We start from the raw sequence: 13,488 nt of genomic DNA on the forward strand, positions 1-13,488 counted from the left end.
TGTCCGAGATTGTCAGCTTGCATCAAGGTTCAAGCGGCAGGACACTGGGTCCCAGAGCACGACACGGCTGGCACTCTCTGATGTCATTCTCATAGCCGGAAATATCTGTTTGATAAAATGATTGGATTTGGACAATAAACAGACACAGCCTGGACCGAAGAAGACTAAGCAAAAACCTGCAGAACTGTACAGTCCTTGGTGTTTAAGCTCGGATTTCAAAGAGATTCTTATCATGGCGTGTGGATTATGAAGGTGTTTGGTATGTCTTTTTTCTCTTCTTACCATCTACAATTGGTTTTCAATGCCAAGCCTCATTAAGGAACTTTTTTTTTTTAAGAGTACAGATGGACTTTTATTTATAATTAAGCATTCAACTGTGCAGGTTTACTTAGACTTGAAAGACTTGATAAAGATAAAAGAAGAAACAAAGATGGCGCTTGTTAATATGACGCAGCACGGAAAAATGAGAATTCCTCCCTTTTCGAGAGAAGCAGGAAATATTTGCTGGCTGATTTTGTAATGTCTTGAGATAACAATTTGGGATAACATTTAGTGCAGCTGTTTGCAGAAGTTTTTCATTATGAGCGAGAGAGAAGGCTGAATGGATGTCTTAGCAGCCCCCCCTCTAGGGCCCGGAGGGGGGGATTGTGTGGTCTCTGAGAGACTGATCGATCGCCAAATGACTTATATCTGTGGAATACAGCTCATTTACATTGCATTATTGCAAACAGTATGCTTAACAATTTACAGTAATAACTTAACAATGTGGAAGCTACTATGTTATTAAATCTCAAATGAAAAGCTTGGACAACAGTTCGGATTGGAAGATTGGAATGGAGTCAGGGAAAGCTGCGCTGGCAAATGGACACTTGAAAAAAATATATATACACAAATAAAGCTGTATTCGGCGGATGAAAGGATATATGATTTCTGACATGGCTGAGAATCGTAGAGCCAGGGATAGAGAACTTTAAAGCGTTAAGATCAGAAGGCGGATAATATGAAAACAATGAGAAGAGGCCGGAATGAAGATTTGGAGATATGCTTCAAAGGTCCAGACTATGGGGAGCCCGGAAAAATTAATAATTACAATTTGGACTATAATTGGTCATTTAAAAAAAAAATATAAATAGTTTATTATTTTTAATTGGATTATGATTCAGATATGTTGATTGGCTGTTTTTATTGGAAAATCAATAAAAATGATTTTAAAAAACAAAACAAAACAGATTAGCTGGTTTGCAGAAGCCAGCCCAGGGATTCCTTGTTTGGCACAGTTCTGCAGCTTGTACATTCATCCATATCCCAGCTAGTCAAAATCCTACCATTTATTAATTTCTAGGGTTTGGGGGGAAGTCCCCCAATCTATAACAATATCTTCTTTCTCCGCAATTGGCAGCAGTGATGCTCCAGTTTTTTTACAAAAGAGATTTTAAACATCTTTTTGAGTTCGTTGTATATTATATCCCCAAATTCCCTTATTTTCTTCTTAAAATTAATAAGGCAAATTGGGGGGGGGATGATCAAAGCTTAAAACAAATGTCTGTGTGGCTCACTGAAAGGCAAAGAAACCAATTCCCTAAGGTGGAGCAGGAATTCAGAGAGACCCCTGGGGGGTTAGGTAGCAGATTCCTAGCAGATGTGGGGCAGAATAAACCAGGCAGGTGTGTTTGCTTTTGGTTTCAGGTAGCTTAATCCTCTCCAGACTGAAAGGGAACTTGTTTTTTTTCAGCACAATATTATTTCAGAGAGGAGGGACACGATAGGTTGGGAAAAAAACAACAACAACAACCCACCATTGCCGAGAGAGTAAAAGGCAGAGAATCAAAATTCTGCCTTTGTCCGGGCTGTCGACCGGCAAAACTGGAATGCTGAGATCGTGAGGCATTGCTCAAGAAGCAGCATGAAGGTGTTTCTTACTGCATTGCTGGCTACTCTTTGGTGTGCTGAGTTTGGTAAGGCCCCTTTTATTTACGCAGATCCATTTTTTGATGTTTCAGTTGGCCGAGAGTTAAATTGAGGGATGTTTAGCCCTGGAGAAGAGGAGACTGAGAGGTGTTAGGAGAGCCATCTTCAAATATCTGAAGGGCTGTCCCATGGAAGATGGAGAAAGCTTGTTTTCTCCTGCTCTGGAGGGCAGAACCTGAACCCATGGCTTCGAATCGTAGGAAAGGAGACTCAGACTAAACACCAGGAAGGGTTTTCTGAGGGTAAGAGTTGCGGAACGGACTCCCTCACAAGGCAGTGGGCTCTCCTTGGAAGAAGAGTCAGTCTGCATTCCCTTGGAACTTTGTTGTTTAGTGGTTTAGAGTCCCATTAAGTTAAATAGGGTTTGCAGACCGATCCGATACAGTGGTACCTCGGGTTAAGAACTTAATTCGTTCTGGAGGTCTGTTCCTAACCTGAAACTGTTCTTAACCTGAAGCACCACTTTAGCTAATGGGGCCTCCCGCTGCTGCCCCTGCGCTACCGCTGCACGATTTCTGTTCTCATCCTGAAGCAAAGTTCTTAACCCGAGGTATTATTTCTGGGTTAGGGGAATGTCAGAAGTGTAGATTTGGGTGAATTTTCTTAAAAAAATAGGTCAAAAACTTCAATGGCTTTTGATTGAGAGTTTGCAAAAAAACAAAAAAAGCTCAACAACTTTGGGCAACAACAACAACAACTTTTGTGTCTGGATATTCACTTTTTGGAATACGGGAACCCTCGGCTAAGAGGAGGAAAGCCTTTTCTGGTTCACCTCTGGCAGCAAAATGTCTTGATCTGGCCCTGCAGATCCCTTAGTGTTTTCATAGAGGCAAGACAATATCTCTCTGCTGCTGCTCTGAACAGAGATTGCATCTACGCTGCTGATATTGTTTTAGTAGGCAGGGCAGACTATTGGTGATTTTTAATGTGGGACCCTTTTGCATTTGAGGAAGATGCTCTCATTACCACTCAGCTACAGCCCTTTCTTTTTATTTTTAATTTTTGCCTCAAATCAGAAACTCTGTGAATCCGGGACTGTCCCTGGAAAATAGGGGCAATAGGAGGGTCTGTAAATGTGAACTGAAATGCGAGTTCCCCCTCCCGCTTAGCACTGAGTTAAGTTGTTTTATACTGCATTTTGTGTGAGATTTGGGTAGCCTTTTCCTTTGACGTTCTTAGGAGCCTCTGGTTCATCCAGTGTGCAAGGCAGCTTACGGAACAATAAAAACCAGCAGAGTAATAAAATCCTGTCCACACAAACCACAAACTAAGCAGCTCTAACGATCTGATTCAGAGCTTGGCACACAGATTTTCTGCTGGGTGTCAGCTGTTATGTAAATCTACAAGGAACCATTGGGTTGCACAGGTGCTGTGGACAGAGTTGGCCAGCTGGAAATCCTCACTAAGGCAGCCAAGAAACACCTGATCTCTCCGCATTATCTTTAGATGCGATGGAATGCTAAAAAAAGTTTGTTTTTAACAATATCTAAACCATACCCAGCCCCAGTGAAGCTAAGTTTCATCTGTGTCCACCTCACGGGGTCTTGGTGTTCAGAACAGGGAGGGATACATTTGGTCCAATCCAATGCTCCGAAATGTGCTTGTGGACAAGAATGCAACTTGCAGTCAAGTTATGCATTTCTCTGGCTTTTGCAGTGCATGTACAGTGCTCAAAAAGCATGCACAAAAGGAGTATCTTAAGTAACAGGTGTGCATAAAATGTGCATTTCATTAGCGAACCATAGCTGTCAACTTACAGATTTGAAAATAAGGGACCAGCAGCCTCGAAAATAAGGGACCAGCAGCCTCGAAAATAAGGGATTTTCAGAGCAAAGGTGTGTTCAACTTCTGAGCCCCTCCAAGCCAAAGGCAGAAAGCCCAGCCAGCAGCCAAACAAAGCCTCAAGCGGTGGTTCCCACAGCGCAGCAACCCGGCAAAGGGGATGCAGCAAGGGAAACCACCGTCCCCTCTCCGCTGGGAAGCGCTGAGCAAAGGCGAGTCCCCAGGCAACGCAGCCGATCTGATCAGCACAAAGCATGCAAGCTCCACCCCCCGTCATTCTTAGACTCCTTATTGGGTGAGCAACGCAGCCAAACAACACAGTTGGAGCCTCCCTCCTCCCTGGCTAGGAGGGAGGGAGAGGAGCTGCTTCCTTTGAAGCCTGGGAAATTTAAGGGACATCATCAATAAGGGACAGCAGCGGGACACAGCGCTGGGATAAGGGACTGTCCCGCCAAATAAGGGACAGTTGACAGCTATGTAGCGAATGCTCCCATCAGGCCTGGCCAGCAAGGGATGATGGGAGTTGTAGTCCCACAAATCTGGTAGAGAGCCACACCCTTTCCTGGCCTGTTGACAATACAGAACTAGATGCGCCATCACTAACCTGACTCTGTGTAAGGCAGGTTCGTACGTTCCTAGGACGTTAGGAGCTGAAGTGCTGAAAATGCACATAAATTTGTAAGCTTTGGAGGGGTTTTTTTCTTTTTGGTAACACCCCCAAACCCAGTGTTTCTTCTTGTCTTTCATTTTGCCTTTTGGAAAGGGTGACGTCATACATTGACTGCCATGTCTTCTTTGCCTAATATCCTGAAATGGGCATTCACCTCTGCTCCAATGGGAATTTCCTCTCCTAAGGCTAAACACAGCACAGGGAGAAGTGGGCGTGGGAGTCTTCCTTGGAAACGTGGCTGGAGAGGGAAGAGCTAAATATCTTCTCCTCATGCTCTGTGGTCCTGTGGTCTAAACCACCAAGCCTCTTGGGCTTGCCGATCAGAAGGTCGGCGGTTCGAATCCCTGCGATGGGGTGAGCTCCCGTTGCTCTGTCTCAGTTCCTGCCAACCTAGCAGTTTGAAAGCATGCCAGTGCAAGTAGATAAATAGGTACCACTGTGGCAGGAAGGTAAACGGCGTTTCTGTGTGCTCTGGTTTCCGTCACGGTGTCCCATTGCACCAGAAGTGGTTTAGGCCTGCTGGCCACATGACATGGAAAGCTGTCTGTGGACAAACACCACCCCACTTGGCCTGAAAGCGAGATGAGCTCCACAACCCCATAGTTGCCTTTGACTGGACTTAACCGTTCAGGGGTCCTTTACCTTGTCCTACCTTGGTCTTTGTGCACCCCAAATGCTTATCTTTAAATAGAAGAAAACTGCACAATAGAAGAAAACTGCACAATTAAAGGGACCTCTAAGCTGGCTCTCAGCTTCTCAAAATTGGAAACAGGTTTGAGCATTGAGCAAGAAAGTAGACCTGCGGGCAAGTCGTGTTAGTAAAGATTTTTCTCTCACCCTTTCCCCTACAGCCCAGGCTTTGCGGTGTTATTCTTGCCCGGAGCCGATAACGGCTGTAAAATGCATGAAGGTGGACAACTGCTTGCAGAATGAGACCATGTGCAAGACTACCATGTACTCGCGTGAAGAAGGTGAGAGACTTGGCTGTGTTCTCCTTCCACTCTCTGAGAGAGCCTGACTCTGAACACCTGGGCTGGGGTCCCCAAACGGGAGAGCGTGGTTGAACTCAAGTCCTGTTTGTGGAGTTCTCTTGTTGGCATTTGGCTAGAAACATAAGAAGAGCTTGCTGGACCAGGGCAATGGCTCACCCAATCCAGCATCCTTGCTCTCACAGGGGCCGGGCAAATGGACATGAGAAACCTGCAAGCAGGATTCGAACACATAACAAAATATAACTAAATTTTTATTTATACCCCGCCCTTCCCGGTTCAGAAAACTGGGCTCAGCGCTGCTAACAACAAATTTAAAACACTTAATTGATGCAACAAAAAACAGTATAAAACATGAATAACAATAAATTCAGAATTCAAAAATCAATTTAGGGGTGGGAATCCATCCAATAAACATTCAATGGCTAGCTGGCTATATTAGTCCTACTTGGGCCAGCAAGACCAGGGGAGAATTAGCTGTGGGATTCCAGAATGGGTAATCTTCATAAAAAGGGGGAGGGGGAGGGAAGGAAGGGGAATAAAAGATCAGGCTAAGTTCAAATGGAAAGCCAGGTGGAATAGTTCTGTCTTACAGGCCCTGTGGAAGGAGGTTAAATCCTGCAGGGCCCTGGTCTCATGGGACAGAGCATTCCACCAGGTCGGAGCCATCACTGAGAAGGCCCTGGCCCTGGTGGAGGATAGTCTGACTTCCTTTAGGGCCTTGGACTTCTAAACTATGATTATTCATGGACCTTAAGGTCCTCTGCGTGGCAGACCAGGAGAGGCAGTCATGTAAATATGAGGGCCCTAAGCCACACATGAGTAATCTACCCTCCTGCAGTTCCCAGCAAGTGGTATTCAGAAGCCTTGCTCCCTCCAGCTGTGGAGGCAGGACATTGGCATCATAGTTAGTAGTCATCAACAGCCCTCTCCTCCATGACGTGGTTGGCGCTGTGGTCTAAACCATCGAGCCTCTTGGGCTTGCCAATCAGAAGGTCGGCGGTTCAAATCCCCGTGACATAGTCAGCTCCCATTGCTCAGTCCCAGCTCCTGCTAACCTAGCAGTTCGAAAGCACACCAGTGCAAGTAGATAAATAGGTACCACTGCTGCGGGAAGGGAAACGGCGTTTCCGTGCGCTCTGGTTTCCGTCATGGTGTTCCATTGCGCCAGAAGCAGTTTAGTCCTGCTGGCCACATGACCCGGAAAGCTGTCTGTGGACAAACGCCGGCTCCCTTGGCCTGAAACCCAGATGAGTGCCACAACCCCATAGTCGCCTTTTACTGGACTTAACCTTCCAGGGGTCCCTTACCTTTACCTTAACCTCTATGAATTTGCCGAATCCATTTTTAAAGCCATCTAGATTGGTGACCATCACTGCCTCCTGTGGGAATAAGTTTCATAGTTTGTGCTGTGTGCAGAAGGACCTTCTCTTATCTGCCCTGAATCTTCCAACATTCAGCTGTGCTGGACTGGTTGTGTGTGTGCAGATCTTGGCCAGATCCAGCAGTTTTCTTCTTATATAAATGGTCTAGATATAAGGCTATCAACAGGGGAGGACATGGTGGACCTAGAATCATCTGGTGCAGGATATCAATCGCTACTAGCCACAAAGGCCTACTATTGGAGCCAGTATTACCGTACTAGCTGTGAGGAATGAGGGTGGGGGTCTGCATTGCTGCTGTGCTCAGGTGGGCTTCTCATACAGTCTTCTAATTCCCAACATACCCACCCAGCCTCCAAACCACCTCCTCGCTGGTGCATAGTCTGATGAGGTGCTTTCTTATCTCTGTAAGAGTTAGATCTCCAGCTCTTTCCCCAGAGAATCCTAGCACTGCAGAGTTGGAAGGGCCCCGATCCCCTGCAATGCATGATTTGGAGATTCTGAACCCCCTTGTTCCCTTACCCCATTGGCAGGGTATCCACAGCCTCTACTTCCCAGTTGTGCAAAAATTCACAACTGCACAGGGGAGGCATAGAGGACCGTGTACCTGCTGCACCGTGGTGGATTTCGGAGAGGGGTGGACGACAGGGACTGATCTGTCTTGCCACTTGTATTTGCAGTGTACCCATTCCAGGGCGATTCAACCGTCACGCGGTCTTGTTCTTCGAGGTGCATTCCATCCGACGTGGATGGGATTGGCTTGACTCGCCCGGTGACCTGCTGCAACACGGATCTTTGCAACCACGATGGGGCAGCCAGCGTTCAGATCAGCTACATCACGGTGGGGACCTCAGCTGCTTCCTTCTTCATCCTCTTCCGGCCTGGGCTGTGATTCAGAAGGCAAAGGCAGAAGATCTTGGGGTGTGTTTATGTGTGTGTGCAAACGACAACAACTCCTTGATCAAGCCCCGCTTGGCTTCACTATCTCAGTCGGGCTGTGTACCTCTCTCTCCTCCTGCAATTGCAGACTCCTCTTCTCATCAGGCGAAGAAAACAGGGGGTGAAAATGCTTTGCGTTGTGAAAAATGCTGGCTGGCCTGCTCCTCCTGGCTGAAAAGAGAATCAGAGACCTGATGCTTAAGTATTTTGGGGGTGCCAGTCAGCCCTTTGCTCAGCTCATTGTCTCTGATTCTGCCTTTCGTGGCTCATCCCATGTTTAGAAAACACAGTTCCAAGCAGTTTCCCCCTTGCCCCACTCCTTTCCCAGGGAAAACCTGCTCTTTAGCTCTAAATCAGAACAAACAGCAATTCATGGAAAACCCAAATGGCTGTTGTCTCTGATTGAGGACTAAAGAGCAGTTTTCCCCAGGGAAAGGCAGCAAGACTTTCACATGACTTGTATTTTTATCATATTGTTTTCTAGTTACCATATTTTTCACTCCATAAGACGCACCTTTTTCTTCCTAAAAGGTAAGGGGAAATGTCTGTGCATCTTATGGAGTGAATGCGTGGTCGCTGGAGCCGAATTGCCCAGGGGCAAAAAGCAGATCATGCCTTTTTTTTTTTGAAAGAGGAAAGTGGGTGTTGAAACAAACCCGATGATTGTTTGCCATCGGGGAGAGAGATAAGGGAGGCTAGAGATAAAGGAGGCTGCCTGGGAGGGGGGAGGTAAAAGCACATGGATCCTCAGGATTTTTACATTGGGTCACCCCAAATTCACCATCAGATCACATAGCTACAGCCTGCACCAAAAAAAATAATGCATCCACTGTTTCGTGGGGCCGCAATGGTGCAAAAACGTGGTTACAAAGCATGGATCCACATGGATCTTCAGGATTTTTGCATTGGGTCACCCCAAATTCACCATCAGATCACATGTCTTTGGCCACAGCATGAACCACAAAAATCATACATCCACTGTTTCATTCTGAATATTTTATTTCTTGTTTTCCTCCTCTAAAAACTAGGTGCGTCTTATTGTCAGGTGCGTCTTATGGAGTGAAAAATACAGTAATTCCTCCCCGGGTCTGAGAGCTTTTCTCATTGTTCCATGTCTGTGCCTTGAGAAAACCCTATCTTGCTCGCTGCACTGAAGCTCCTTTAGCAGAAAAACCCTTCTTTGGATTTTCTGTGCATCCGATAAGATTAAGGTCAGAGTTTCGCAAGGCCCAGCTGCGGAGCATCGAGAAAATCTCCCGGACCTGGGGAAATGAATCGCTACAGAATGCAATAAAAATGCAGGTCAAGTGGAAGTGTGGCTGAACACTTAGTCTTAAAGATGTGCCTTTATGCACACCTGATCACGGCTCCCAATAGCCAAGCAGGATTCTGAGAGCAGCCACCAGAACTCATCTTAAAATCCCCTTAAAATCTTCCTTCTCAATGTGAGGCTGTCTGAAATGGATCCGTTGCATGTAGAGACATTGGGGACGGGCTTTGCATGATTCTCTTTTTATGCATGAAGTACCTCTCCAGAAACCCTCTCCCCTTTATCAAGCATTTATCCTAACTTGTTGCACGACGCTTATGCTGAAATTACACGGTGCCCCCGTTTTTGTCGAATGCCTACCACGATCTGTTTGCAGGCAGCTTATACAACAATGAGCAATCCATCCTGATTTACTTGTGTAGATAGATTATATGTCTCCTTCGGGAGGTAGGGCAGGATGTAAACCGAATAAATAATAAAAAAATTCCCATTGATCAGGAAATTATCCCACACTGTTTCGTGCGTGATTTCATCAGTTTCCTAACCACAAAATCTTTTTTTTTATATGTAAAAGTGGACTTGATAGAATTGTAGAGAATTTAATAGAATTGTAATAGAGGGACCTTTGAGGGCCATCTAGTCCAACCCCGGCAATGCAGGAATCTCAGCTAGAGCATCCAGGACACATGGCCGTCTGACCTCTGTTTAGAAACCTCCAAGGAAGGAGAGTCCACAGCCTCCTGAGGGAGACCGTTCCGCTGTCAAACAGCTCTTGCTGTCAGAAAGCTTTTCCGTATGTTTAGTCAGAATCTCCTTTCACTTGAAGCCATGGGTTCGAGTCCTACCCTCCAGAGCAGGAGAAAACCAGCTTGCTCCATCTTCCATGGGACAGCCCTTGAGATATTTGAAGATGGCTGGCGTATAGATGGATTTGTTGCATCAGAGCACAATCATCCACAAAACACGAAACTTAGATCGCCTCTGGACTGGGAACTACCCAGACTAAGATTTAATCCATCACGCAAAACACTGACAGTCCAGAGGTGATCTAAGTTTCGTGTTTTGTCATGTCCTTCGCAGTTTTCACTTTTGCCATAGTTCAGTTGTTGCCCTCTGAGCTTTCCCTACTGAGCCTATACCAGGGGTCAGCAAACTTTTTCAGCAGGGAGAGCCAGTATGGTGTAGTGGTTAAGAGCGGTAGTCTCGTTATCTGGGGAACCGGGTTCGATTCCCCGCTCCTCCACCTGCAGCTGCTGGGTGACCTTGGGCCAGTCACACTTCTCTGACGTCTCTCAGCCCCACTCACCTCACAGAGTGTTTGTTGTGGGGGAGGAAGGGAAAGGAGAATGTTAGCCGCTTTGAGATTCCTTAAAGGGAGTGAAAGGCGGGATATCAAATCCAAACTCTTCTTCTTCTTCAGGGGGCCAGTCCACTGTCCCTCAGACCTTGTAGGGGGCCAGACTATATATATATATTTGGGGGGGAAGAATGAACAAATTCCTATGCCCCACAAAAGACCCAGAGATGCATTTTAAATACAAGGGCATATTCTACTCATGTAAAAACACGCTGATTCCAGGACCATCCGTTGGCTGGATTGAGAAGGCGATTGGGCCTTAGTTTGCCTACCCATGGCTTAGTGCCTTGCAAATCTTCTTCTTCTTTGGCGATCCCTTGTAGCCAAGTAAGATTGTCTTCCATAAACATAGTTTTAACAATGAGTCCGTAAGTGACTGTGGAGGCCAATTCTGGATCCACACATCCTTCCACAGTGGGGACATAGGTTTCCGGGAGGGAGTTGATCATGGTGTGGATTTTCCAAGTGTGCCTTCCTCTTAGCATGTTTCTCCCTTTTGTTCTGAGTTCAAGTGTCTTCAAAGCCCATGACACCTTTGGTAAAGGCTGTTTATCCAATTGGAGCGCTCGCAGGCAAGTGTTTCCCAATTGTTGGTGTTTATACTACATTTTACAATATTTGTTTTGAAAGAGTCTTTAAACCTCTTTTGTTGACCACCAGCATTACGCTTTCCATTTTTAAGTTCGGAGCCTTGCAAATAATCTCTGTGCTTTTGGGAGGAAGTATTCAAGACACATCGCCACACCCTGCAAGCTGCTCAAAGCGGCTGCCTTGAGTGGTGTTCAGTGGGGTTGCTCTCACTTGTGGGACTTAAATCACTTTGAAATCATATGTATTTATTTGGGTATCTGCGGAAATGAACTTCCGAACACATGTACTTTGAAGTACAGAAGATCTCATTCATGGATCGTGCCCTGATCCCTTTTACAGCGACCGCCCTGCTCTGGCAAAAAACCCAAAGTTAGCATCAATAAAACGTTGCACCTTAAAATTGTGAGATGGGTTTAATAGGTAGGAAAGGATATATTAATTGCAATTAATCCCTCCAGGCACCCGTGTGTGTGGGTTGAACATAAACTGAGCAGAGTTTAAATTCCCATCCTTAGCAGAAAAAATGGAAAGTACAGTGGTACCTCGGGTTACATACACTTCAGGTTACAGACTCCGCTAACCCAGAAATAGTGCTTCAGGTTAAGAACTTTGCTTCAGGATGAGAACAGAAATTGTGCTCCGGCGGCGCGGCGGCAGCAGGAGGCCCCATTAGCTAAAGTGGTACCTCAGGTTAAGAACAGTTTCAGGTTAAGAACGGACCTCCAGAACGAATTAGGTACTTAACCCGAGGTAAAACTGTATATAGAAATAGGCTGTGTAGCCTTCCTTAAAGTAACTCCAGCTGCAGAGCATGCTAGCTCCCTCTTTTCTTGCCTCGCTTAACAAAGAATCAGGCAACAGACTGCGAAGTAAGTTTAAATTATGATTTACTTACTGATAATCATGCATTGGTTCTCATGCATTCGCATGCATTGGCCTAGGACCCACGTACCTACGGGACTGCCTCTCCTGGTATGCCCCGCGGAGGACCTTAAGGTCCACAAATGACTTAGTGGAACGCTCTGTCACAAAAGACTAGGCCCTGCGCGACTTGACATCTTTCCGCAGGGCCTGCAAGACAGAGCTGTTCCGTCTGGCCTTTGGTTTGGACTCAGTCTGACCCCTATGTTTCCCTTCCCTTATGTTTCCCTTCCCTTATGGTTTTTATCTATGGGCTACTTGTAAAATGAGGCTGCATTTTAAATTGCATTTTAACCTGTATTTTAAATTGCCCCCCCCCCATTATGTTTTTACTGTGATTTTATTGGTGTTAGCCGCCCTGAGCCCAGCTCTGACCGGGGTATAAATAAAATTTATTATTATTATTCTTACTAACAGCAACAGCAGAAAATTAAATGGAGACAAAATACTTATATTTCCAATATAAGCTGTATAGGCATGTCCCTGAGTCTGGAGCAGGTATCTGCTCCCATGGCTGGTAAAAGAGATACAGGAAAGAGGAACAGTAAATTCTTATTTGATTCCTCCCGCTCAAGGGAGGAGGGGATATGACATCACACAGAGCCCTCTCTACCAATGACATTTCTATGGTCAGAGTGTCTGCCTATCAGCAACACAGATCTTTTGTCTTAACCCCTTCTCATGCTAACTAGCAAAAATATGCATTGTTAGATTGGGCTGCTAATCTCCCACAAAAATGCTGAAGGTACTTCCCAGCTGTTGAGAAAGCTGACATTTGGTTTCAATGAAGTCCAAGACAGCAGGATTAACAAGAAAGCCTGAAATTAGATATCTGTACATAGTCGGAGATGAGATTTCCTTTGTAATAGATCCACTGGGAATGTCCGCTGTCTGTAATCCTGGAGAGCAGCTGCCAGTCAGTTCTGAGTTAGATGGAGCAGTACTTTGACTTGGTATAAGGGAACTTACTCTATTTAATCCTATGTTGCATCTCCATAAGGTTAACGTGAGCCAGAGCTGCGATAAAGAAGGTATCATGGCAGTGGGTTGGACTGGATGACCCTTTAGGGTCCCTTTTACAATTCTTTGATTCAATAGGTTAGTTGCCTGTAAACTGCTGTTCAGCTCTGACAAGATGCCGCTGTCTGCTTTGCACCGAAGAACTTAGGGACAGATCAGTTGGTAGAGCATAAGACTCTTAATCACAGGGTTGTGGCAAAAGATTCCTGCATTGCAGGAGAATAATAATAATAATAATAATAATAATAATAATAATAATAATAAAATTTATTATTTATACCTGCCAACCTAGCAGTTCGAAAGCACATCAAAGTGCAAGTAGATAAATAGGTACCACTCCGGTGGGAAGGTAAACAGCGTTTCCGTGCGCTGCTCTGATTCGCCAGAAGTGGCTTAGTCATGCTGGCCACATGACCTGGAAGCTGTACGCCGACTCCCTCGGCCAGTAAAGCGAGATGAGCGCCGCAACCCCAGAGTCAGCCACGACTGGACCTAATGGTCAGGAGTCCCTTTACCTTTTACACACACACACACACACACACACACACACACGTATATATATATAATAAATGTTCATAAATGTACCAAGCAAACACGTA

The 13,488-nt window shown here is 45.6% G+C and overlaps 1 protein-coding gene across 2 annotated transcripts; it reads left to right on the forward strand.

Annotated features, from left to right (window-relative positions):
• The first annotated feature begins 1,659 nt into the window (after positions 1–1,659).
• On the forward strand, positions 1,660–9,505 carry LOC309349017 (ly6/PLAUR domain-containing protein 2-like). 2 transcript variants are annotated; one of them, XR_014159611.1, is made up of 4 exons: positions 1,660–1,955; positions 5,272–5,391; positions 7,472–8,459; positions 8,603–9,505. XR_014159611.1 is itself a non-coding variant. In XM_081874874.1 (3 exons), the coding sequence occupies exons 1-3, from the start codon at positions 1,904–1,906 to the stop codon at positions 7,681–7,683; spliced, it is 384 nt and encodes a 127-aa protein (XP_081731000.1). In that variant the 5' UTR covers positions 1,660–1,903; the 3' UTR covers positions 7,684–9,505. The 2 variants fall into 2 exon arrangements, 1 of the variants encoding a protein (XP_081731000.1); XM_081874874.1 differs by having other exon boundaries at positions 7,472–9,505.
• Positions 9,506–13,488: the final 3,983 nt, after the last annotated feature.

Source organism: Podarcis erhardii (assembly GCF_964252035.2).
Source record: "Podarcis erhardii genome assembly, chromosome: 8".
Taxonomy (NCBI): domain Eukaryota; kingdom Metazoa; phylum Chordata; class Lepidosauria; order Squamata; family Lacertidae; genus Podarcis; species Podarcis erhardii.

Excerpts from the sequence above, each read along its gene's own strand:
- LOC309349017 (XM_081874874.1), top strand. The coding sequence starts at position 1,904 with ATGAAGGTGTTTCTTACTGCATTGCTGGCTACTCTTTGGTGTGCTGAG. Across the intron at positions 1,956-5,271 it reads TCTTTGGTGTGCTGAGTTTG|CCCAGGCTTTGCGGTGTTAT; the intron begins GTAAGGCCCCTT and ends TTTCCCCTACAG. Across the intron at positions 5,392-7,471 it reads CATGTACTCGCGTGAAGAAG|TGTACCCATTCCAGGGCGAT; the intron begins GTGAGAGACTTG and ends TTGTATTTGCAG.